Here is a 24,167-nt window from a genome sequence, read left to right as displayed (position 1 = left end):
TGCACTCCCAGGTGTTTATCTGAGAGAAAAAAAAACACATTACACAAAAACCTGACAGGGAAAGTCTTTAGGAGCTTTATCTGTGATTGCCAAAGGCTGGAAACAGTCCAAACATCCACCAAACTGTGACTGCAAAGATGCTGCGGTGCACGCACACAGCAGCGCATCCCTCAGCAGGGAAGACGAAGGAGGTACCGAGATTCTCGGAACATGGTGACGCTCAGCAGCATGAACCGGGAAGAGGCAGGCTCAAGAGGAGACAAACGACGTGGCTCCCCTGACAGGACCCTCTTGGGACAGAGAACAGGTGCATGGTCGCCATGGGCCGGAAGTGAGGAAAAGGGCTGGATCCGAAGGCACACGAGGAGCTCTGGAGGCGACGGTGTCCGCCTTGCCGCAGCTTGATTACAATGGCAACTGTGCAACCGGATATGTACGGTGAAAGTTAGGGAACGCTACAGAAGAAGGTGGGTTTTACTGCATGTAAATTATGTCTTAATTTACAAAAGGGATAAAGCACAATGAGACACCAACAGAGCCCTGCTGGAATGGCTCAGACGCAAGGACCGAAGTAGCGAGCGCTGCCAAGCAGGCAGCTGGCGGGGATGCACAGTCGTGCGGCCACTCTGGAGAACAGCCCGGCCATTTCTTACGCAGTTAAACCTGCACCTACCATACACACCAGCCACCGCAGTCTTATTTACCCAGAAACTCGCTCCTGAATTTCTAGAGCAGCTTCATTCACTGTATTCAAATGCTAAAACAACCGAAATGCTCATCAGAAATCATAGAAAGATAAATAGAGGTAAATTCTAGAAAAGGCAAACCACAGTGATAGAAACCTATCAGTGGTCCTCCAGACCCGGGGGTGGGCTGGGGCCGGGAAGGCGGACACCGGCTGTAAAGGGCGCAGAGCGCCTCTCCAGGGACTGCTCTCCGTCTCGATGGTGACGTGGCTCCACCACGGCACACGTTTGCTAAAGCGCAGTGAGCCGTACGGTAAAAATGGTTTGTAAGGTATCCGTCGGCACAGCTGACCTAGAAACTGAAAAACTGATAAATTATTCTAACAAAACGGTACGGCCTAGGCGCCAGGTTAGAAAACCGTCCCCAGGAAACAGGGACGCGCAGAAACCGCTGTGATTTGTCACAGAGATGGCGCTGCAGCGGGGTGCCTGCTCGTCCACGCGGGAAAGCTGGCGGGGCTGGAACCCACACGCAGGTTCCTGAACCTGAACACACAGGACACCGGCATTATGACCTCGCAGAGGGGGAGGGGGCCACGTGATGTTATGCAGAGTGCAGTAAAAATAGATCAGCAGAACGACACACGAGTGGAAACAGCTGCAGGCTTACGCCCCTCCTGGATTTTGCCGAGATGCCAAGGTAATTCAGAAGGCGGGGGAAGCGCTTTCCAAAAACGGCGCTGAACAACCGGGTTCAGTGCAAAGAAACGAGCCTCAACCCCTGCCTCACGCCACACGCAGCACACACTTGAGATGGACACAGACCTGAAGTTAGAAACGAGCGCTGTATCCTGCACAGTGAGGGAAGCATGGGCAAGTGGGAAAAAGAGGCGGCAGCCCCTCAACAGCAGGCATTCATTTAGGACGTTTATCTGACAAGGGCTAACGCCTAAAGCACGTAAGGGAGTCATTCAAGTCCACAGCAGAAAACAGTAATAACAACTCAGTAAAAAATGGGCAAAGGACCTTTAGAGACATTTCTCAAAAGCAGACACTGTGAATGGCCAACAGGTACATGAAGAGATTCCCAACGTCATCAGCCGCCCGGGGCCTCCTGCATCGCAGGCAGATTCTCTACAAACTGAGCTACCAGGGAAGCCCTCATTAGTCACCAGGGAAATTCAAACCAAAACCACAATGAGATATCACCTCACTTTCGTTAGAACTGCTTTTACTAAAATAATAATGTTTTGGCTAGGAATTGAGGGAAAGCAAACACTTGTACACTGTTAGTGGGAACATAAATTGGTACAGCCATTATGGGAGTTCCTCAAAAAATTAAAGATAGAACTAACTTATGATTCAGCAATCCTATTTCTTGGTACTTATAAATCCAAAGGAACTGAAATCAGGATCTCAGAAAGACACCTGCGCCGCCATGCTCATTGCAGCATTATTTAAGAAAGGAAGCAGCCTGAATGTCTGCTGACAGAGGAACAGATGAAGAAAATGTGGTGGATAAACACTGAAGGAAGTATTACACAGCCTTTCAAAAGGTGGAAATTCTGCCTTTTGTGACAACGCGGATGAACTTTGAGGACCTCATGCTAAGTGAAATAAGCCAGACACAGAAAGACAAATACTGCATGATCTCATTTATACTTGGAACCTGAAATAGTGACACTCACGGAAGCAAAGAACAGAAACGTCAGTTGCCAGAACCTGGAAGAGGGGAAGTGGGGGGTTCTTATCAAAAGAAGCGAAGGTGAATAGGCTTCGGGAGCTAAGGTACAGAAGTGCAGCTGTAGTCACCAATGCTGTGTTTTATACATGAAATTCGCTGAAAGAGCAGGTCTTAAAGGCCTTCACCGCAAAGGAGGGAAACCAAAAGGAGAGAAGAGAGGAGGAGGGAAGAGGCAACCACGTGAGGTGACCGTGGCAATTATTTCACAGTGTAAATCTGCATCAAAGCATCGCTATACACTTAATACATATAACTCTTGTCAGCCGTAACTCAATAAAGCTGGAGGGGGAAACCAAAACTGTAAAGCTTCTAGAAAGAATCATAAGAGAATATCTTCGCAACTGTAGTATACAATCTTTCTTAAACAGGATTTTAAAAAGCACTGACCATAAAAGAAAAAAAAATACATTGAACATCAAAGTAATATATAACTATTTAAATTCTTAAAGTATTTTATTTATTTTGGCCTCACCGTGAGGCATGTGGGATCTTGGTTCCCAGACCAGGGATCGAACCTATGCCCCTTGAAGTGGAAGCACAGTCTTAAGCACTGCATCACCAGGGGAGTCCCTATACGTAACTTTTTAATGCAAGAAAAAAAACGTTTTCTAGAGATTCTCTAACCATCCTAACTTCAGAACAAACCTTTGAATGGCTTTTGTTTGCTTGCTTTTTTGTTTTTTGATTCCCAGAGGAGAAAAGAGGGAGGGGAGGGGGAAAGCTTGGAAGAAGATTCAAAGAGGGGAAGAGAGGAGAGGAGAAAAGTCTTTAGGTCAAAAAGTTCTGTCCTGTTAGAAGATCACAGTAGGTGGACTTGTCAAAACCACACTATTATGGATAAATAACACGTGACAGGTGCACAGAGACACACACAAGGACACACACGAAGAGAAGGAAATCCCGCCGTGTGTGACCAGGACAGGCCTTGAGAGTACTACATTAAATGAAATAAGTCAGACAGAGAGACACATTCTGTAAGATCTCAGTGGTCTGTGAAATCTATAAACAAACAGCGCCACAGAAGCGATCAGAATTGTGGCGACCAGAGGTGGGGTGGGAGGGTGCTCTAGAGGAAGGTGATCACAAGGCACAAACGTGCAGGTATCAGGTAAGTGAGTCCTGGCGACGTGATGGACAGCAAGGCAACTGCAGGGGACGCTGCTGTGGGGTATATTTGAAGGCTGCTGAGAAGGTAAATCTTAAAAATTCTCATCATAAGGAAATTTTTTTCCTTTTTTTTTCTTTTTGGTATCTGTATGAGGTGACAAATGTTAATTTATGGTGGTAATCATTTTGCAGTTTATATAAGTAAAGTTATTATTCTGTTCACCTTAAGCTGGGGAGGGAAAGAAGAAAGAACTGAAATACATTCTTAGTAACGATAAAGGCCAGAGAAAGAGAAGAGAAGGGAACTTCAGAGGCCTGGGTAGTCCTGGGCCCGGGGGAGAACTGGAGCTTTGGAAACAACTTGTGATGCCTTAGAGACCAGGCAGGCAGCCTGGGATGGGGGGCAGGATGGGAGCTCTCCAGTCTGGGAAGGGTTCTTCAATACCCACCCCTCGTCTACTGACTCAAACTGACAGTTAACTTCCAGACTCCTGGGCTTGAGACAAAAGCCTGGAAAGCTGGCTTGCAGACTCAACCCTGGCCTCACCCAGAAGCAGGTACCTGCCGTGGGGCTGGGGTACTGGGCAGCCCCCATTCAAGCTGAATAAGGGTTGTCAAGCAGGGTCCCCCGGGAGGGATGCCCAGGTTCGGCCACCTCAGAAGAGCCCTCTGGGCCCCATCCTACAGCATTAAAGGGTTTTCTCCTTGATCTCAGGGAAATTTCTGCTCTCTGATAAACCCGCAAAGCACCTTTTCTATGAGACAAAAATCTTCATGGACAGAACACTCTAAACCTGGTCAAGACGTCACATGATTAGGAATTTCCAGCCACTTAAGGTTTCCACCCTTCTGACCAGCCGGGGATGGGAGAGAGACATGTACTAACCAGCTTCCCTCGGTCCCTCTGATTTGACTCAGAACCTCGTAATCTGTCAACCATAATCCCGGGAAAGAGAAGACTCAGAAGGCAGTGAGAGCTGACAGAGGAGCCCCAGTCGCTGGCCAGTCAGTCACACCCAGGCGGAGACGCCAATTGAGTCTGAGGTCTGGGGAAGGCCTGATTAACACCAAGCCCTGCCTGTCCTCCTCTTGGCAACGCGTCCTTTGGGCGGGGTCACCACTCCAAGAGCGGATGCAGGACAGACGTGCTCCGGTCTCAGCTGGAAGCCCCGACGAAGGGGAGGGGGCTGGACACGACCAGCCCCCTTGGCCTCGGTCTCCCGGGGGCCATCAGCCTTGGCCTCTGTCTCCTGGGGGACATCAGCAGGGGCAGGTCAGCCGGGCGGAAAGGCTCGGGAGACTCCAGGAGAGGCGGGGAGGAAGCGGGAGCCGAGCGTGCCGGCCCACACCTGCCTGTCTCCGCAGAGCTGCTCCAGGTCCCCGGACCGTGCACGGCTGCCTCTGCAAGTACCTCGTGGTCGTCGTGTCCCTGATCCTCCTGGGCTCCTTCCTCCAAGAGAGGCTTGAAGAACAGCTTATGTACAGTTTACTGGTGGTGAGTTCCCGGGGGGAGCTCGGACCACATGCTGGTCCTTCAGTGGGGAGTCTTCCCAGTTACGCAGACGCCCTAACCTCACCGTGCACACTCTAAGGAGAAAGCTCTGGAAGGATCAGAAGTGGGTCAGAGACAGGATCAGTGCTGAGCCAGCCTTGATACAAAGTTGGGGTAAAGGCGAGGAGGAGGGGAGGGCGTTCACGTGCGCAGGGGCTGCCAGGACCCGCCTGCCGGGAGGGCCGCCCGGGGGCCACATCCCTGAGCCCTGAAGGAACTTCCCAGCGGCAGGCACTGCTGCACCTGGAGGAGACCGAGTCCTGCACGGGCCACGCTGGGGTCTAGAGCCCATGCTGTTCTGGAAGGCTTCAGACCAGCCCGAGCTTAGCGTAGAGCGGGTAAAGAAGGTGCTTCAGAGACGTGTGTGCGGTCAGAACTGGGTGAAACAGAGCTAAGCACAGGACCACCACCAGCCTTCAGCGTCCGTTGCAGAGCCCAGCACGGGCTGAGCCGAGAGGTGACCTTTGCCAGCTGGAGGGTGGAGTAGTCAGACACGGGCCAGGTGGAGGCAGGTGAGTCTCCATGCTGCATAAGCCAGGCCCTTCCCGTCGGCCTTCTGCACAAGCTGGGGCCCCCCCACCCCTTTTAGAGAGCCCTGTGTGTGCCCATGATGAGAGGGTGCTGGTTGGCCGCATCCCGGGCTCGCCTGGCCTGGCTCTAAGGGGCAAGCCCAGGGCTGATGCTCACCTTACTCTGAGCAGGAGGAAAAGAAGAAGATACTGTGGCAACTCAACCAGCAGCAAATCAGCTCTGAAATCAAGAACCATCTGCAGGCCTTCAAGGACATGCAGAAAACCTCCCCAGGGCTCCAACGCGCCAAGTACAAGCTCCTGGCCGGGGCCCCTCCCCACGAAAAGAGTGAGTAGGTGCGAGGTCGTGGCCAGACTGGGAAACAGCAGACCAGGGGCACAGACCGGCCAGGAGAAGGAGGGCGGCCGGGGCGGGCGGTGCAGCTGCCAGCGGGGACAGAGGGTGCTCCGAGCCTGGGCCGGCCGCAGAGTGCGGAGCAGGCATCTTTGCTCTGTACCTGCCACCCCCCAAATGAGCAACACGCTAAGAAGCACAGAGCAGCCTCTTAAGGACTGTCCATCAGGGAAACTCACTCAGGACAGGCCCCTCGGGGAGGGGGACAGGTGGGAGAGTGCCCGCAGGAGATGAGAAGAGAGCCTGGCCAGACAGGGAGGGGGCAGCAATAGGGACCTCTGGGCTCTGCACTGCCAGGCCCCATGGGTCTACACAGTTCCCCAAAGAGCCTCCAACCCTGGTCTGGCAGACACACAGCCACTGGGATAACTCTGAGGTCAAGACCAGCAAACATCCCATTGGACCTGGCAATCTTCTCCATCCGAGGAGCCTTGTCCTTCAAATGACACCCCCAAGCCCCCCGGCCCCCGCCCCAGCCAACAGCCTTTCAAAATAGAGAGGAGAGCAAGCTGCGTCCCTCTCCTGCCCAGCAGTCAGCCCTCCCTGGGAACGGAAGTGGGCGCTCCTTTCGGGCACTGGCCCTTAGGGCGGCTGTGCGGGGGAGACCTGGGACCTGCCCACCCTCAGGAGGTGCTAACTGCCACCCCCGCCCCAGAGCTGCTGACGGTGGGCATCTCCTCGGCACTGCATCCCCACGAGAGCCACCTCCTGGACGCCCTGCGCGCCCTGTTCCAGGCGTCCTCAGGCCCCGAGCTGGGCTGTGTCGTGGTGCTGGTGTCCCTGTCGGACTCCGACCCTGAATGGCTCAGCCAGACGGTGGCCAACATCTCTGACCTCTTCCAAACACACATCGAGGCCCGGCAGCTGCTGGTGGTCCGGGGCCAGCTCGGCGGGCCCCCTCCCCTAGGCACCCTGAGACCAGAGGACCTCCCCTCCTCCTGCGAGGCCCTGTACTCCGTGCAGAAGGCCGACCACGCCCTCCTCATGAACTTCGCTGCCAACCTCTCCGAATACTTCCTGATGCTGGACGACCAGGTTCGCTGCATGCCCAAGTTCATTTCCACCATCTACTGGACGCTGTCTGCTTGGAAGGAGCTGCCTTGGGTGACCCTAGAGTTCTCTAGCCTGAGCTTTGCGGGGAAGGTGTTCCGCTCCAGCGACCTCCCCCGCCTGGCCTCCTTCCTCCTCGTTTTCCCCAAGGACACGCCCACGCACGTGCTTCTCTCTGAGTTCCCTCCTCTCCTGGCCCAGAGCACGCCAATCCGCTTCGGCTCCTCAGTCTTCTACCATGTGGGCAACCGTTCAGGGCTGGAGAGCGCCTGCTTCCCTGCAGACAAGGAGAAGGTCTTTGGCGAGCCCGACAACCCCACAGCCAGCGTGCGCACGGACATGGTGATGCTGTCCAACAACATCCCGCAGTACGCCTACACCCTGAACAAGGAGAGCTTTGCCACCCTCAACCCCGTCCGAGGCAACTACCTGACGGTGATCCTGGAGGAGCCCCGGAAGGTCACCCGCGTCGAGGTGCTGACGGGCTCCGACAAAGAAGGGAAGCACCAGCTGCGGCGAGGGCAGGTGGAGCTGGGCTTCGGGCCCCTGGAGGACCTCCAGGGCTGTGCTCGCTACACCCTGCTCGGCCCCGTGGTGGAGGGACGCCTGGACCAGATGGTGTCTTATGAAGAAGACTCCCTGGAGGCGCTGGGCTGCATCCGGCTGCTGGTGCTGGAGGCCCAGGAGTCCTGGCTTCTGATCAGGCAGATCAAAGTCTGGACCACGGAGTATGACGAGGAAGAGGAAGGGTAGACCACGCCGCAGGGAACCAGGAAGGGTGGGGCTTGGGGATGGAATCGGCTCGGCTGGCAAGAAATAAAGGTAGAAATTGGTCAAGGCCTGTTCACTCTTGAGCTGGACGACCACGTAATTTGTTCTCCTTCCCGGGACACTGTTGAGAGTGATAGTGAGAGGAAGCAAGAGTGAGACTACACAGGTGAGCAGGCATAAACCGGACCGCCCCAGGCGAGCTGAGAGGCCCCATCACCCCAACCCTCGGTTTTCGTAGGCTGCTTCAGAGGGTAGGCGCAGACCGAGGAGGGCACCAATGAGACAACACCCTTCTGGCTTCCGGGGGCCAGAGGGAGGGAGGGAGGCACCAGGAGCTGCCTTGATTCTCATCCACACACAATTATAACATCCCAAGATCTTTCCAGGAAGGACCTGTCGCTCCACCATGGTCATGACAGCACCATGATCATGGAGGGGGCTGACGGCAGCTCATGTCCACACGCCTGTCTCGGTCAGGTCAGGCTGTTATATTCCAGGGGTTATAAACAACAGAACTTTACTTCTCATGTCCTGGAGGCTGAGAGTCCAAGGTCAACGTGCCGGAAGGTTCAGTGTCTGGGGAGAGCCCACCTCCTGGCTCACAGACGCTGTCTTTCTGCTGCGTCCTCACACGTGCGCCAGGGGGCAGGGGGCTCTCTGCCTTCTTTTATGAGGCACCAATCCTATTTTTGAGGACCCTTCCCTCAAGCCCCATTCGCCTCCCAAAGGCTCCACCTCCTATTGCCATCCCCTTGAGGGTTAGGACCTCAAGGTATGAGTTCCTTGAGGGGTCGGGGGGACACATATACACCAGAGGAAGACCCAAGCCCCTAATGTGTCAAGGTTTAGACCTTGCTGGAGCAAAGTCTGCTTACCTGGGACTCAGGAATGGACGCTTCAAGTATTCATGAATCTTCTAGAACTGTGTTTACATACATGCATTTTTCTAAGGAGAGGGCAGTTTACTTTCCCCTGAGCATTGAAATGTCCCCTATCTGCCTCGTAAAGTTATGAATAGCTGAACCAGCAGCTATAACCTTCTAGAGGAAAGAAACAATATGTAACTTAGAAATCTTTCTATTCCCATCGAAAAATAAGAAGTCAGAATTACACATTCCTGCCTGTATCTATTCAGGAAATATTTGGGTACAGACTCAAGGTTAGTAGTAATAATATGAACCAAACTTGAGTGACACCAACAAAGAACTTAATGCAAAATCAATAATTAAAATTAAATGCAACATAGGTACCAGTTCTCTTTCATTTGATGAACGAAATTGATGAAGCCCAATAAAAACATAAATGAAAGGGTTTTGTAGGGTTTTGAGGGGGTTTTGAAATTTTTCCTGAGATTAACTTTTAAAAACAAATAGTGTTTGAACATAAGTAGTTGCCTCTCCCTGAGGTATTTATTCTCCACTTCACTAGAAACGGAATAACATCATGGAAGACCGTGCATGCGCATGTGCTCAGTCGCTCAGTCGTGTCCGACTCTTTGCAACTGGGGACGGCAGCCTGCCAGGCTCCTCTGCCCATGGGACTCTCCAGGCAAGACTACTGTACTGGGTTGCCATTTCCTTCTCCAGGGGATCTTCCCTGACCCAAGGATCAAACCTGCATTTCCTGCGTTGGCAGGCAGATTCTTTACCAGTAAGCCATACATCTAAAAAGATAAAAAAATACCATGTTCCTTCCAATATGTGTTAACCAGTAAAATGAACGCAAAGTCTTTGGGTGAATTTCCATTTAAAATTTTGATAAGGCTGTTTTCAGCTGACAGAAACCCTTTTTGCATTAGCCTGATAATTCTTCCTTACCTTGATATCTTGCTGTTGCTTTCAGTCAGATGCTATATGTATTTTGTTCAGCTTTTCTAGTTGTCTGAAATAAGAAGTTTCAAATTACCTAATTGCTATTATAAAAAAAACTTTTAAGTATGACTTGAAAAGATCTTCAAGACACAACCATTAAATGAAAATACTCAGGCTTCATTACAGTATTTTCAATACAGAATTTATTAATTTATGCAAAAATACCTATACATTTCTATTCAGTGCAATCACAAATAAACTACTGAAGATTTTGCTACTAGCAGTTTTTCTGACTATGAACCCTTATATTAAACAGGGCTTCCCTGGTGATCCAGTGGTTAAAAATCAGGGGACACAGGTTTGACCCGTGGTCCGGGAAGATCTCACTTGCCTGCTGCTGCTGCTGCTGCTGCTGCTGCTAAGTCGCTTCAGTCATGTCTGACTCTGTGCGACCCCATAGATGGCAGCCCACCAGGCTCCCCCGTCCCTGGGATTCTCCAGGCAAGAACACTGGAGTGGGTGGCCATTTCCTTCTCCAATGCATGAAAGTGAAAAGTGAAAGTGAAGTCTCTCAGTCGTGTCTGACTCTTAGCAACCCCATGGACTTCAGCCTACCAGGCTCCTCCATCCATGGGATTTTCCAGGCAAGAGTACTGGAGTGGGGTGCCAATTCACTTGCCTAGGGGCTACTAAGCCTGCGCAGCCTGGCGCCTGTGCCCCACACGGAGAGAGCACCGCCACTAGAGGAGCCCTGCCCACTGCAACTAGACAAAGCCTGAGCGCAGACAGAGACCCAGTGCAGCCAAAAATAAACAGATGCAGAAACTCTTTAAACAAAATAAAACAACTAAATACACCAGATGTAAGACTTAAAAGTTGCTGTTATGTGTATTCAGTCCAGTTCAGTTGCTCAGTCGCGTCTGACTCTTTGTGACCCCATGGACTGCAGCACACCAGGCTTCCCTGTCCATCACCAACTCCTGGAGCTTGGTCAAACTCATGTCCATTGAGTTGGTGATTACTGGGATGAAAACAATATATGAAATTCTCAGAGACCGAATAATTAAACAAAAATGGGACTCCAGATAGGTCAACAACGACTTAGGCTGGTTTCGCCCTGAGGGAATTCAGCGTCTGTGATAGTAGGTGGAGTGGGGTGCAAGCAAGGAGCAATGGATGGGATCACCCAGGATTTCAAGATACGGGAGACAATCAGCTAAGCAACAATACCGTGAACTACACAGTCAACACAAAACTGGAAACGCGCACGGAAACCAACCAGGCGGCGGCTCAGCAAGTCCCAGAGAACTGGAGAGGCGCTCCAAGGCCTCTGGTGACACGTTAGCTTCTAACCCACCTGGTCTCCAAATTAATGACAAAAGGAAAGATTTTTAAACCCAGACTTGAAAAATAAACACATATTTCAAAATAATTTATAAGCTAAAGAAAAATCATTACGGAAGTTAGAATATATTTACAGCTGAATCATAATGGAATTACTAATAGGAAAACTTGGGTCATGCAGTTAATCCTGTTCCAGAAGGAAATTTACAGTCTTAAGTGAAAATAAGTGAGACTAATAAATAAACGAGACTAAAAATTAAAACGATAAGCATCCATCATAAGAATTTAGTAAAAATAGAAGAAAAAAAAACAATGAAGATATAAGAAAAGATGTCTTCAATATAGGCCAAATTTAACAGCATATGAAGAAGCATCATAAAGAGAAAGAAAAGGCAAGCTACACATGGGAGTATTGTTAACATGTAACAGACGAAGATTATCCACCCAGAAATATATAAAGAACAAGTAGAAATCAATGAGAAAAAGACAGGCAACCCCATGGGCCGAAAACCTCAACAAGGAACCCTGCAAATGAGGAAGTGTTTCACAAGGAGGTCCTCTCACTTTTCCTCAAAGAACTGCAAATAGACATCAAAACGTCTGAAGTTAGGAAGTACCGCACGTCGGAAAGAATGGAGAACGAGGGGTGGTAAACTGCAGCCAGCCCTTTGCTTGTGGACCGAACACAGCCCATGGACCGCTTCACCAATGCAGCTGTGTCGGAGCGCGGCCATAGTCACTTTTCTACACGCTGTCCAGCACTGCTTTCGTGTTGCGAGGCCAGAGTTGAATAGCAGTGACGGATACTCTATAGTTCACAAAATCTAGAACATTTACTGTCTGGCCCTTTAGACAAAGTGTTTGTCAGCCTCCGATGTAGAGAAGCAAGAACTCTCCTCTCTGCTAGTGGAGGGCAAACCACCACAGCTGCTTTAGAAAACTGTGTGCAGAATCCACTGCCTCTAACACGGTGCACCTCTCGGTGGGGCAATTCCATTCCTGGGCACACACTCAGCAGAGATCCAAGTGCCTCCAGAAGACACGGAGGACAAGGTATATAGGAGCATCATTTGTAACGGCCCCAAATTGGAGGCCACCCAAATGGACATCAGTACTAGAAGAGGTAGGTATTGACAAATTTGATCTAATCATACAACAGAACACTAATCAGCAATGAAAATGAATAAACTGTGATCACAACAATACAGATAGATCTCACAAACAATGCAAAAAAGATGTTACATACAGAAGACCACGTACTGTATGATCCCATTAATACAAATCCCTGCTGCTGCTGCTAAGTCACTTCAGTCGTGTCTGACTCTGTGCGACCCCATAGACGGCAGCCCACCAGGCTCCTCCATCCATGGGATTTTCCAGGCAAGAGTACTGGGGTGGGGTACCATTGCCCTCTCCGAATACAAATCCCTAAAGGACCGCAAAACCAGCAGTCCCCCCCTGTGTCATTTGAGGCTGATACCCAAGTCTTACTGACTATGGAAGTTTCTCCCACCAGTCACTTTGCTCAAAGGAGAAGCCCAGCAGAGTCACCTAAGAGGAAAATCAATGGGACATAGAGACAATCAGTGTCCTTCAGAGTCGCTGAAGGTATGAGGGCTTTGATGGAGAAGGGAGGTCATCTCAGGAGGAGGGAGTTAGGAAGCTCTTCTGAGCCTGGAGCTTCACCACCCATTGTCCAGTCTAGTGAAGGCCGTTCTGAGGGTCTGGATGGCAGGGGATGGGTGGGAATCGGGTGACTTATCTCTTGGGGAGCCTGGAGGTCAGTGCTCATCACCTGAGCTGGTGTCCTTTGGGTCACTTGGGAGTGTCTCTCTGTGTCCAGCTCCAGACTGGAGAGTCTGGCCACCACTCTGCCCCCCTCCACCAGAACAGGTCTCTGAGTGCTTTTCTGTGGGGTCTGGAAGGGGTTGAGTATCAGTTCATCTGAGGGTTTCTGGTAATGCTGGATGAGGATCGACTATCTGTTTTTGTAAATAAAATTTCACTAGAAAGTAGTTACTTTTATTCATTTATGTATTATCTATGGCTGCTTTCATGCTACAGCAGCAAAGTAGAAGAGTTGCTACACAGACTGTATGCCACCGAAATATTTACTGTCTGACCAAACAGAAAAAGGTGCCAACTCAGACCCACACTGAGGGAAGACCACGTGAAGATACGGTGAGAAGATGGGCATCTACAAGCCAAGGAAACAAGCCTCGGGAGATATCCAGGGCAAATGCCATTCCAGTTGGGAACTGCGTATTAGAGAGAATGGCCATCCTGGCCAACGTGTGTTCCAGGCTGTCAGCATCTGTGTCTGACTCCTCCTGTCCCAGGCTTCTCCTGCCAGCAGAGCTCAGCTGTAATCCCTAACCGAGCATCAGTACTGTCTGCTGAGTCACTGCAGCAGCTGACGCCTGTTGAGAGCTTTGCTCTGTGACAGGCCACACGCTAAGTACCTTACATGTCTCACTTAGGTCTGACATCAACCTATGAACTAGACAAGACAATAGCACCCATCCATCTGTAGACAGGAATCACAGAGAGGCTGAGTAAGTTGTCCAGGTTCTGATTCAGTTTCATCTACCCCCAAAGCCAGGTCTTGGGCCCTGGAGGCAGGAGAACCCAGATCCCGGTAAGTGCTCAGTCCTGTCCGACTCTTTTGTGGCCCCATGGACTGCAGTCCAGCAGAAGCCTCTGTCCATGGACTTTTCCAGGCAAAAATACTGGGGTGGGTTGCCATTTCCTCCTCCCAGGCATCCTCCTGGCCCAGGGATGGAACCTGCATCTCCTGCATTGGCAGGCGATTCTTGACCACTGAGCCACCCGGGAAGCTGGAGAATCTTGACCTGGACCCAAAGTGAGCTCCTGAATGAGCCTGATGGCCGGAGGGCCTGGCCTTGCGAGCAAAACCAGTCACGGAAGCAGACAACGAAGTTGCCCCTGTCATTCCTGAGGAGACTCGGCCAGACTGTGGATCCTCCGGTTGAAATTCTGCCTGTTGAGAAACCAAGGTGACTACACAACCGTTAGTTACTGGCAGGCCCTCCAGCTCTACTGAGCCGGTCTCTCGCTGAGCATCTGCACGCTTGAGATTTCCAGCTCCCGCGGGGTGTGTGTCTACGTTTGACAGGACTCTGCCTGTTGGAGCCAGAGCGGTCCAAGCCGCCACTGACCGAAGGCTGGGGAGGAGGGGCTGGAGCGGCAGCCCCTCGGGGTGGGGCTCGGGGGGGGGGGGGGGGTCTGGGGGAAAGGGGTGGGGCGCCGGGTGCCCCCGCCCATCGGCCCCGCCCCAGACCCCACCCATCCAGGCCCCGCCCCCTCGGGCCCCCGCCCACACCGCCCCCTCCCTCCCCGCGGCGCATTGTGGGATCCGGCGGCCGGCTGCGCGGCGGGCTCCGCGGTTCTCGTCATGGGGCTGCAGCCGGTAAGACCCTTGCTCCGTACCCCGCGCCGGGGGACTCCGCCCCCTCTGGGACCCGGCACTCAGGTTGTTTATTTACAAAAACAGATAGTCGCCGCCGGCCCCGCCCAGTAGGGCTTCACGTCCTCCCCGGATGCCGGGGTCCCGGGGCCGCACGCTTGGGTTGGGGGCCCCACCCAGGCTGCCCCCGGGCCTCGGCTGGCCCCTGGGCCGGAGTCCGGGCTAGCCCTCCTGGGGCGCAGGTCGCCGGGGCTCCCTGAGCTCTTCCCCAGCGCGGCGGTCACTGCCCCCTCTGCCTGCAGAGCCCGGTCCTGCTGGCCTCCCTGGGCGTGGGGCTGCTGACGCTGCTCGGCGTGGCTCTGGGCGCCTACCTGGTGCGGAGGTCCCGCCGGCCGCCGGTCACGCTCCTGGACCCCAATGAGAAGTACCAGCTGCGACTGCTAGACAAGACGGTGAGTTGTGGAGTAGGGGCGGGGCCGGAGCTCCACTAGACTGTGGCTGGGGTGCTCGGGAGCCTTGGCCGCATCAGACCTGCCTGGTGAGACGCTTGTCATCTGTCCTCCAGACCGTGAACCACAACACCAAGAGGTTCCGCTTTGCCCTGCCGACGGCTCACCACGTTCTGGGGCTGCCTGTGGGTAAGAAGGGTGGCGTGGGCTCCTTTCCCTGGTGTCTTGACAGGGTGGCTCCCCTCCTGGGGTCTCCTGCACCACACTCCTGCCTTCCGGTGCCTTTGCACTGTGTCCCCCTTTCCCCACCAGGCTGTGAGGTGCCCTGGGCCACTCTGGGCGTGGCTTCGGTGCCCCCAGACATCTTCAGCACTCAACACTCCCCCCTCCTTCCTGCAGGATTTGAGCAAATACTGCTCCTGAGAAAACTCTGCCCTTCTCCCCATTGCCCAGACCCTCAGCTCTCCACTAAGGTCCTGGCAGTCGCTGATAAGAGTTTCTGCAGAGGGCAGCTTTTGAAGGGTCCAGCTAGGGCCTCAAAGGGTTGAGTCCTCCCTGCCTGGTAGCTCACGGGGACCCCAGTAGGGAGCAAGACGCTTTTCTCGTCTCAGACCTCCCAGAGTGTTTTGAAAGGCAGCCCGAGTGCAGCCGGTCCACATGTAGCTCTGCACGTGGTCCCCAGGCAAACATGTCTACCTCTCTGCCCGGATCGATGGCAGCCTGGTCATCAGGCCGTACACTCCCGTCACCAGCGATGAGGACCAGGGCTACGTGGATCTTGTCATCAAGGTAAGAGGGTCAGAAGGAGCCCCCGGGGCCCTTGTCCTCCTCCCTCTGAGCTTTGTAGAAACTTCCAAGATGTGTTGGATAGGAGGCGGTGCATGTCCTTTGTGAACGTGAAGACAGAGCCCTGGTGTCATCCCTGCCCAGCTTCAGGAAGGTTCTGTCACCGGGGGACTCAGAAGCCAGGGACATTCAAATAAAGTTCTTTCCGTTCTGTCTTATCAGGTCTATCTGAAGGGTGTGCACCCCAAATTCCCTGAGGGAGGGAAGATGTCTCAGTACCTGGATAGCCTGAAGATTGGGGATGTGGTGGAGTTTCGGGGGCCAAGCGGGCTGCTTACTTATGCCGGAAAAGGTAACGGCCCACCCCCACGACTCTGGTGCCTGCGGACCTCTCTGCGGAGTGTGGCTCTGTGTGTGCGTGCACATGGGTGAGGCCTGCCTGCCCCGCCTGTGAACACAGCCCTGGTGTTAGACAAAGGCATCTTCCGCAGCCCCGTGGCCCTATATCAGTTCCGCATCCACACAGTTCAACAGCCATGACAGCCGTGGGGATGACTGACAGGCGCGCGCAGCTCCCGCTCTGCCTCAGAGACTCACCCCAGGCCAAGCTGCAGAGAGCCAGGGATGACAACGGCATTCGCCCTTCCCATGGGAACAGCGGGTGCATTAGGCAGCCTGGGCGCTGCTCTGGGCCACTGGGGAGGTAGAGTCACACCTGGCCCCGTGCCTGTCGCCCTCGCAGGGAGTGACCCTCTGCAGGAGGCAGCTAATGACTCACTGTTGCTCATCATGTGGGACAGACAGGCCTGGCCTGATTGTCCCGCAAGCACCTCGTTGTCAGGGCTGGCCCAGCACCCCCGCCCCAGGATCGGGTTCCACAGCAGCTGCTGAGCTGGCCTGGGCCGTGTTTTCGACTCTGCATTTGTTTTCTTACTTCGCTGAATTGACTTTGTTCTTTCTCGCATCTCTTCACTCAACCTCTCAGGGAAGTTTAACATCCAGCCCAACAAAAAGGCTCCACCAGAAGCGCGCGTGGCCAGGAACCTGGGAATGATTGCCGGAGGCACAGGTGCTGGCCCCAGGGCTGCCCCCTCCCTCCCTCCATTGTGACCGTGGCTGTGACAGCTCCGGGTGCCCCTCAGAAGATTTGGTAATCATGGCCAAACTGGGGGGTCCCCAGCAATGCCTAGAGCTCCCCGGGTGCTGCAAAACAAAATCACAATCAGGTAGAAGCCCCCCGAAAATTTATTTTTAACTCACAGTATGAGAGAAAGATCAGGTGGGCTCTCCCAAGACCTCAAATTGAATGAATCTAATAAATTTTGGGTAAGAACAAAGAAGCAGCTAGGAATAGGACAGTGGAGAGAAGGAAAACTAGCATTGGACATTTGCCTGTGTCAGACACTGTGCTGGGCTCTTTATATGTATCTGTGACGTAGGTATGAGCCTTCCCTTTTTAGGGATGACAAAACGGAGGTTCAGAGAGGTTGAATGCTGTCTGCGTGGCTGGAGGCAGGGTCAGTGAGCAGCTCTGCCCAGCTCCAAAGCTCAGGTACTTAACCTGCAAGTCCAGGGCTCTAGGACCCTCATCACGGAGTCAGTAGGTGCTTAAAGTCATCTGGGATATCACAAGCCCTACCCTCCAGTGGACTTCAGGGGATTCCTGGATTGGTTCTTTAGAAGGATTTCAACAACATGAGGGCTTCCCTTGTGGCTCAGCTGGTAAAGAATCCGCCTGCAATGCGGGAGACCTGGGTTCAATCCCTGGGTTGGGAAGATCTCCTTGGAGAAGGGAAAGGCTACCCACTCCAGTATTCTGGCCTGGAGAATTCCGTGGACTATAGCCCATTAGGTCGAAAAGAATGGGACATGACTGAGCGACTTTCACTTTGAGTATTTTTTTCAACAACATGAACTTATGTGAACACTAAGCACCTGATCCCAAGTCACCTACCAGATAGGAAATTTAGTGAGTCTGGGATAAAGGGCACATCTGTCCAGAAATGTCGGTGCTGTGAAGTCACAGGAGAAGCACAGAAATTAGGACATGAAGGAAAGCAGAGTTAAGGGCTGAGTAGAATTAAGCTGATCGAGTCGGGCAGCTCACAGGCAGGGATGGGAAGTGGGCCTCGCGTCTCACTGTGGGGCGTCTGTGTGCAGGAATCACTCCAATGCTGCAGCTGATCCGGGCCATCCTGAAAGACCCAGAAGATCCCACCCAGTGCTTTCTGCTGTTTGCCAACCAGGTTGCTTCGCTTTTCTCAGTCCTGGGATTTCATGGTTACTGTGTGGGGTGGGTGGTCCCAATGGGTACACTGGCCCAGCCTCTGCCCAGGGCCCTGGTGCAGTAGAGGGTCCTCCCTACAGTAAGCAGGACAGAGCATTGAGCCAGATTCCTCCCCTGAGAAAAGAGAAAGAGGAAACATTTGCAGAGTGTAGAGACTGGCTCCTTGAGTTTCCTGTTACACAGTCCATCTTCATTCCTTTTATTGTGTCAATAAAGGCTCCTTCCCTCGCCTTCCCTTCATCCTAACTCCCTCAAAGCCTTGCTTATACCCTTGAACTTCTGCTTGCTTTTTCTTTCCTGGTCAGAAAGTTGTTATAGCAGAGAATTTTTTATGTTTCGGAATCTGAGAAGGTTCCTAAAGACTGTTTCTCCTCTTCATTTCAGACTGAAAAGGACATCATCTTACGAGAGGACTTGGAGGAGCTGCAGGCCCGACACCCCGGCCGCTTTAAGCTCTGGTTCACCCTGGATCACCCCCCAGAAGGTACCTTCCCACTGCTGGATGTCTAGATCAGGGTTCCCCCTGCCGTGGGTTCTGGTCTCAGTGAAACCCCCTGATGCTGCCAGCCTCCGAGTGCACGGACACAGTGCTCCCCTGGACCCTTCCCTGCTGTTCCTGTTGAACGGGGCTGACAAGGCTGGCTGTCCCGCTGACCATTTGGTGCTGCTGCACCTGGAGGCCTTCTGAGGAGTCCAGCCGGAGCACCCTCCCCTGCCCACGCTGCCCCCTGCGGCCACCACGGCTCTGGAAGGTGGTGCTCTCCTCTCCCCGTGCAGGTTGGGCCTACAGCAAGGGCTTCGTCTCTGCGGACATGATCCGGGAGCACCTACCTGCTCCCGGGGAAGACGTGCTGCTGCTGCTCTGCGGGCCACCCCCGATGGTGCAGCTGGCCTGCCACCCCAGCCTGGACAAACTGGGCTACTCGCCAAAGATGCGCTTCACCTACTGAGCCTGCCCGCACTCCCCTGGCCCTGTGGCTGCCCTCGACCCCCAGTCAGCACCCAAAGGCCATAAGCCCTAGACGCCCTTCCCGACAGTATCAGCCTATTTGCCTTACTCAGAGCTCAGGTCTGGATGGTCCCTGCAGGAACAACATCCTTATAGCCATGGAAGAGGGCCAAGGCAGAGTCTTCCCCTGGAAGGCCCCCAGTCTCCCTGGGATGACATGCAGGTCAGGCTCCTGGAGCAGACTCTCCCATGAGTCAGAAAAAAGGGAGCTTGCACGCTTGTTCCAAGACTGGCTAGTTCCTTGATTGCATCACAGTCTTCTTTGTGTCTGTGGTGAAAGAACCCTGTTTAATGGGTTTCATTTAATATTTGGTGCTTAACCCGTAGCAGACTGTGTATCGGGGTGGGGGTACAGACTTACAGACCTTATCTTTTAGGGACAAGGGAGTGGAGGAGATGGTCTCCTCAGCCTCAGAGAAAGGAATCTGAACTGTGCTTGGTGTCTGTCTTGCTCTGGACCTGCCGAGGCTGGAGGGAGGGGCTGCCCCTGGTCTGAGACTGCTACTGCTGCAGAAACCTCTGGGTTATGCGAATAAACGGGGCTCAAGCCCTGGGGTTCATCTAAGAGGCCATTGTGTCTGGGGTCCTTGTTTCCAAGGCTTTTCATGCTGAGAATGTGAGGAGGAAGTGTTTCCCAGCATAGAATTTTCTTCACGTCTTCTACTGAATCTCGGAGTGGTTGTGCCCTGGCTGAAATGTGAGCTGTCCCCAAAGTCCACACTCCTCTCAGCAGCTGTCTCAGCAAAGCCAGAAGTGCAGGGTCTCCCTGGAGACGCCTCAGGAGGATGAAGGAGAATATAAGTGAGAGGGAAGCTTTTGGAGCCCAGGTTTCCTCACAGTGGTCCCGGGTTTGGCTGCTCCTGCTCTCCTGCCTTCTCTTGGCCCTTCACTGCATTTGTCCTTCAGGGTGCCTGGCAAATAAGTCAAAGTATTGTCTTTCTATTTGGAAGAGAAGCCTTGGTCCTTTAAAAAGTAACCTGACCTCACCAGCCCTGGCCAGACTGGTTGGTGCCTGGACAGAGTTCCCTGGGCCCATCTGTCCTGACCACCCTTTTCCTGTTCCAGCAGCCGGGCCCACTCCACTCCCTCTCAGCATCACAGCAGGGTCCCTCCCTCTTCAGATCCTCTGTTAGTCACACTGGCACAGAACAATGCATCAGGAGGCAGGTTGGCATTGTTTTTCTGCATGGAACTGTGTCTGACTTCTGGGGCCCCAGAAAGGATGGCTGTGGGCCCCCCCAGGGTAGAGCCAGTACTGAATTGCTCCTGGTGTCCCTTCTGGCATGTCTTGATCAGCTGGCATGTGTATGTACCAGGCTCTGTGAGCACTTGGACACCTAACCACCAAAGAGGAAAATCTTGCTTAGGATTGTTGGGCTCAGAGAGTGAAACACCCCAGCAAAGAGAATTCTCTACACAGAAGCTCATTCCTTGTCTTGCACGGGTTTCTGTCTTATGCACTCAATATACAAACATTAAGGACTTCCATGTACCAAGCCCTGTGCTAAGTCCTGAGGATTCGCTGTTCTTAGACCCCAAACAACTCATAGTCTAGAGTAGGACAATGATAAATAACTACAACACGGTGAACACTATGGAACAGATACAAGGTGCAGATGGTAAGAGTTTTTAAAAGAGTCTGAGAGGAAGAGAAGAACATTTTTTAGTTAACAGCCATATTGCAGGCGTCATGCTAAATGTTCAGGTCAGTCTCTCAGTCGTGTCTGACACTTTGTGACCCCATGGACTACAGCACACCAGGCCTCCCTGTCCATCACCAATTCCCAGAGTTTACTCAAACTCATGTCCATTGAGGCAATGATGCCATCAACCATCTCATCCTCTGTCATCCCCTTCTCCCGCTTCAATCTTTCCCAGCATCAGGGTCTTTCCAAATGAGTCAGTTCTTTGCATCAGGTGGCCAAAGTATTAGAGTTTCAGCTTCAGCATCAGTCCATCCAGTGAATATTCAGGACTGATTTCCTTTAGGATGGACTGGTTTGATCTTGTAGTCCAAGGGACTCTCAAGAGTCTTCTCCAACACCACAGTTCAAAAGCATCAATTCTTCAGCACTCAGCTTTCTTTATAGTTCAACTCTCACATCCATACATGACTACTGGAAAAACCACAGCCTTGACTAGATGGACATTTGTTGACAAATTAATGTCTCTGCTTTTTAATGCGCTGTCTAGGTTGGTCATAACTTTTCTCCCAAGGAGCAAGAGCCTTTTAATTTCAAGGCTGCAGTCACCATCTGCAGTGATTTTGGAGCCCCAAAATATAAAGTCTGTCACTGTTTTCCCATCTATTTGCCATGAAGTGATGGGACCAGATGCCATGATCTTAGTTTTCTGATTGTTGAGTTTTAAGCCAACTTTTTCACTCTCCTCTTTCACTTTCATCAAGAGGCTCTTTAGTTCTTCACTTTCTGCCATAAGGATGGTATCATCTGCATATCAGAGGTTATTGATATTTCTCCCAGCAATCTTGATTCCAGCTTGTGTTTCTTCCAGTCCAGCGTTTCTCATGATGTACTCTGCATATAAGTTAAATAAGCAGAGTGACAATACACAGCCTTGACATACTCCTTTTCCTATTTGGAACCAGTCTGTTGTTCCATGTCCAGTTCTAACTGTTGCTTCTTGACATGCATGCAGATTTCTCAGGAGGCAGGTCAGGTGGTCTGGTATTCCCATCTCTTGAAGAATTTTCCACAGTTTGTTGTGATCCACACAGTCAAAGGCTTTGGCGTAGTCAATAAAGCAGAAATAGATGTTTTTCTGGAACTCTCTTGCTTTTTCGATGATCCAACAGATGTTGGTAATTTGATCTCTGGTTCCTCTGCCTTTTCTAAATCCAGCCTGAACATCTGGAAGTTCACGGTTCACATACTGATGAAGGCTGGCTTGGAGAATTGTGAGCATTACTTTACTAGCGTGTGAGATGAGTGCAACTGTGCAGTAGTTTGATCATTATTTGGCATTGCCTTTCTTTGGGATTGGAATGAAAACTGACCTTTTCCAGTCCTGTGGCCACTGCTGAGTTTTCCAAATTTGCTGGCATATGGAGTATAGAACTTTCACGGCATCATCTTTCAGGATTTGAAATAGCTCAACTGGAATTCCATCACTTCCACTAGCTTTGTAGTGCTGCTTCCTAAGGCCCACTTGACTTCACATTCCAGGATGTCTGGCTCTAGGTGAGTAATCACACCATAGTGATTATCTGGGTCTTGAAGATCTTTTTTGTATAGTTCTTCTGTGTATTCTTGCCACCTCTTAATATCTTCAGCTTCTGTTAGGTCCATACCATTTCTGTCCTTTATTGTGCCCATCTTTGCATGAAATGTTCCCTTGGTATCTCTAATTTTCTTGAAGAGATCTCTAGTCTTTCCCATTCTGTTGTTTTCCTCTATTTCTTTGCACTGATCACTGAGGAAGGCATTTTTATCTCTCCTTCCTATTCTTTGGAACTGTGCATTCAAATGGGCATATCTTTCCTTTCTCCTTTGCTTTCGCTTCTCTCCTTTTCTCAGCTATTTGTAAGGCCTCCTCAGACAACCATTTTGCCTTTTTGCATTTCTTTTTCTTGGGGATTGTCCTGATCACTGCCTCCTGTACAATGTCACTAACCTCTGTCCATAGTTTTTCAGGCACTCTATCAGATCTAATCACTTTAATCTATTTGTCACTTCCACTGTATAATTGTAAGGGATTTGATCATGATCATGGTATAATTGAATCCTTATGATAATCCTGAGTCTGGGATTCAGGATATGTAGGAAGTCACATAGCTGGTCAGCGGCTGGCAGAGCCTGAGTATGAGCCTAGGATTGTCTTGGTCCAAAGCCAAAACCAGAACTGGGCATTGTAAGTTGCTTGGATCTTTTGAAGGAGAATGACAGGGTGGGTGATCCAACAGAAGGATCGGGGTGTACAAAAGCCTGAAGGACAGAAGAGAAGTTCATGTTGGAGAACTCGGCAAGTTCATTGAGGCCCAAATGCCAGAGGGCAAGTGGAGGCAGGTGAGGCCTGAGAGCGGGTGAGAGCCTTTAATGCCAAGCTGAGAGCAAACTCCTGTGGACAGCACCCATTTCTGAGGGTTTTATACAGTGGGCAGCATATGATAGCTAAGATTTGTGAAGCATTTATGATTTAACAAGCATCAAGCCAAAAACCTGCATAAATTATCTCAATCCTGACAAAGAGCCTACGAGACAGCAGTGTTTTATTCCTATTTTTCAGACGAGGTACTTATCATGGAGGGTTCAAAAATGTGCTCAAGGTCAAAGGCCAGCGATGGAAGCCTGGGTCTATGTGATTCCAGAGCCTACAGTTTTAACCAGCACCTGGAGAATTATTCCCACTGCCCTGAAGCATCCGTTCAGTTCAGTCGCTCAGTCGTGTCCAACTCTTTGCTATCCCATGGACTGAAGCACGCCAGGCTTCCCTGTCCATCACCAACTCCCACTGCTTGCTCAAACTCACGTCCATTGAGTCGGCTCTTCTCATTGGAAAAGACCCTAAAGGATCAGGATTATAATAAACCACCCTGTCTCTGTATCTTCAATAGACTGATCACTTACCAGCCTTGTGACAAATGAGGTGTCACGCCCCCAGATGGCGGCTGCAGCACCCTATGGTCCCCATCCAGCCTCAGCCGGAGCCCGGGCCAGAGCAGGGAGTCCGCAAGAAAGTCCAGCCAATGCCGCGCCGCTATTCCTGACCAGGAACCTGCTGGCCTCGTGCCTCACACGCGTGGGGCCCTCAGTAAATATTTGCAGAAAGGAAGGAGGGGCCATGAGGTTGAAGAAGAGGGATTAAGAAGTGCCCAGCCTAGAGGACAGGTGCGGGATAGGAAATTCAGCATGGCTTCGCAGGGCTCAGTCTAATTCCCAGAAATTCCTTCCTCAACGGGAGCACAGGTTAGCAACTTGTGGAGTGTGGTTCCAGCTAGGCTTTGCGAGGGAAGGTTTACGATTGGAGCAGAGCGAGGGCGCAGGGCCCGTGCTCGGGAGGCGGGGCCGAGGGGAGAGGACCTGCGATTGGGACGTGAGGCGCCGTCTTGCCGCGAAGGGGCGGGGCCGCCAGGAGGGGCGGGGCCCACAAGGGGAAGGCGGGGCCGAGGGGGCGGGCTTGTGGTCCGGACTGCGGAAAGATTGCCGGACAGAGGAGTCTGGGGGTGCTGCAGTCCATGGGGTCGCAGGGTGAGACACGATT

The 24,167-nt window shown here is 52.0% G+C and overlaps 2 protein-coding genes across 4 annotated transcripts; both read left to right on the top strand.

The window, feature by feature from the left end:
• The first annotated feature begins 1,312 nt into the window (after positions 1-1,312).
• Positions 1,313-7,900, top strand: LOC147356008 (alpha-1,3-mannosyl-glycoprotein 4-beta-N-acetylglucosaminyltransferase-like protein MGAT4E). Its single transcript, XM_086343094.1, has 3 exons — positions 1,313-5,032; positions 5,791-5,947; positions 6,669-7,900. The coding sequence occupies exons 1-3, from the start codon at positions 4,670-4,672 to the stop codon at positions 7,814-7,816; spliced, it is 1,668 nt and encodes a 555-aa protein (XP_086199220.1). The 5' UTR covers positions 1,313-4,669; the 3' UTR covers positions 7,817-7,900.
• A 6,448-nt stretch (positions 7,901-14,348) lies between these two features.
• Positions 14,349-23,923, top strand: CYB5R1 (cytochrome b5 reductase 1). Of its 3 annotated transcripts, none has more exons than XM_086343090.1 (9): positions 14,349-14,419; positions 14,719-14,868; positions 14,982-15,054; positions 15,548-15,654; positions 15,874-16,003; positions 16,637-16,720; positions 17,812-17,897; positions 18,323-18,422; positions 23,193-23,923. In XM_086343090.1, the coding sequence occupies exons 1-9, from the start codon at positions 14,405-14,407 to the stop codon at positions 23,549-23,551; spliced, it is 1,104 nt and encodes a 367-aa protein (XP_086199216.1). In that variant the 5' UTR covers positions 14,349-14,404; the 3' UTR covers positions 23,552-23,923. The 3 variants fall into 3 exon arrangements, with proteins under 3 accessions (XP_086199216.1, XP_086199217.1, XP_086199218.1); XM_086343091.1 differs by lacking the exon at positions 23,193-23,923 and adding an exon at positions 18,716-19,512; XM_086343092.1 differs by lacking the exon at positions 23,193-23,923 and adding an exon at positions 18,506-19,512.
• The last annotated feature ends 244 nt before the right edge of the window (positions 23,924-24,167 follow it).

Source organism: Bos grunniens, chromosome 16 (genome assembly GCF_055505025.1).
Source record: "Bos grunniens cultivar Pamir isolate PY7600 chromosome 16, Bosgru_T2T1.0, whole genome shotgun sequence".
Lineage (NCBI taxonomy): Eukaryota > Metazoa > Chordata > Mammalia > Artiodactyla > Bovidae > Bos > Bos grunniens.
Note: the sequence above shows the minus strand (reverse complement) of the source record. Positions and strands in the feature narration are given on the sequence as shown.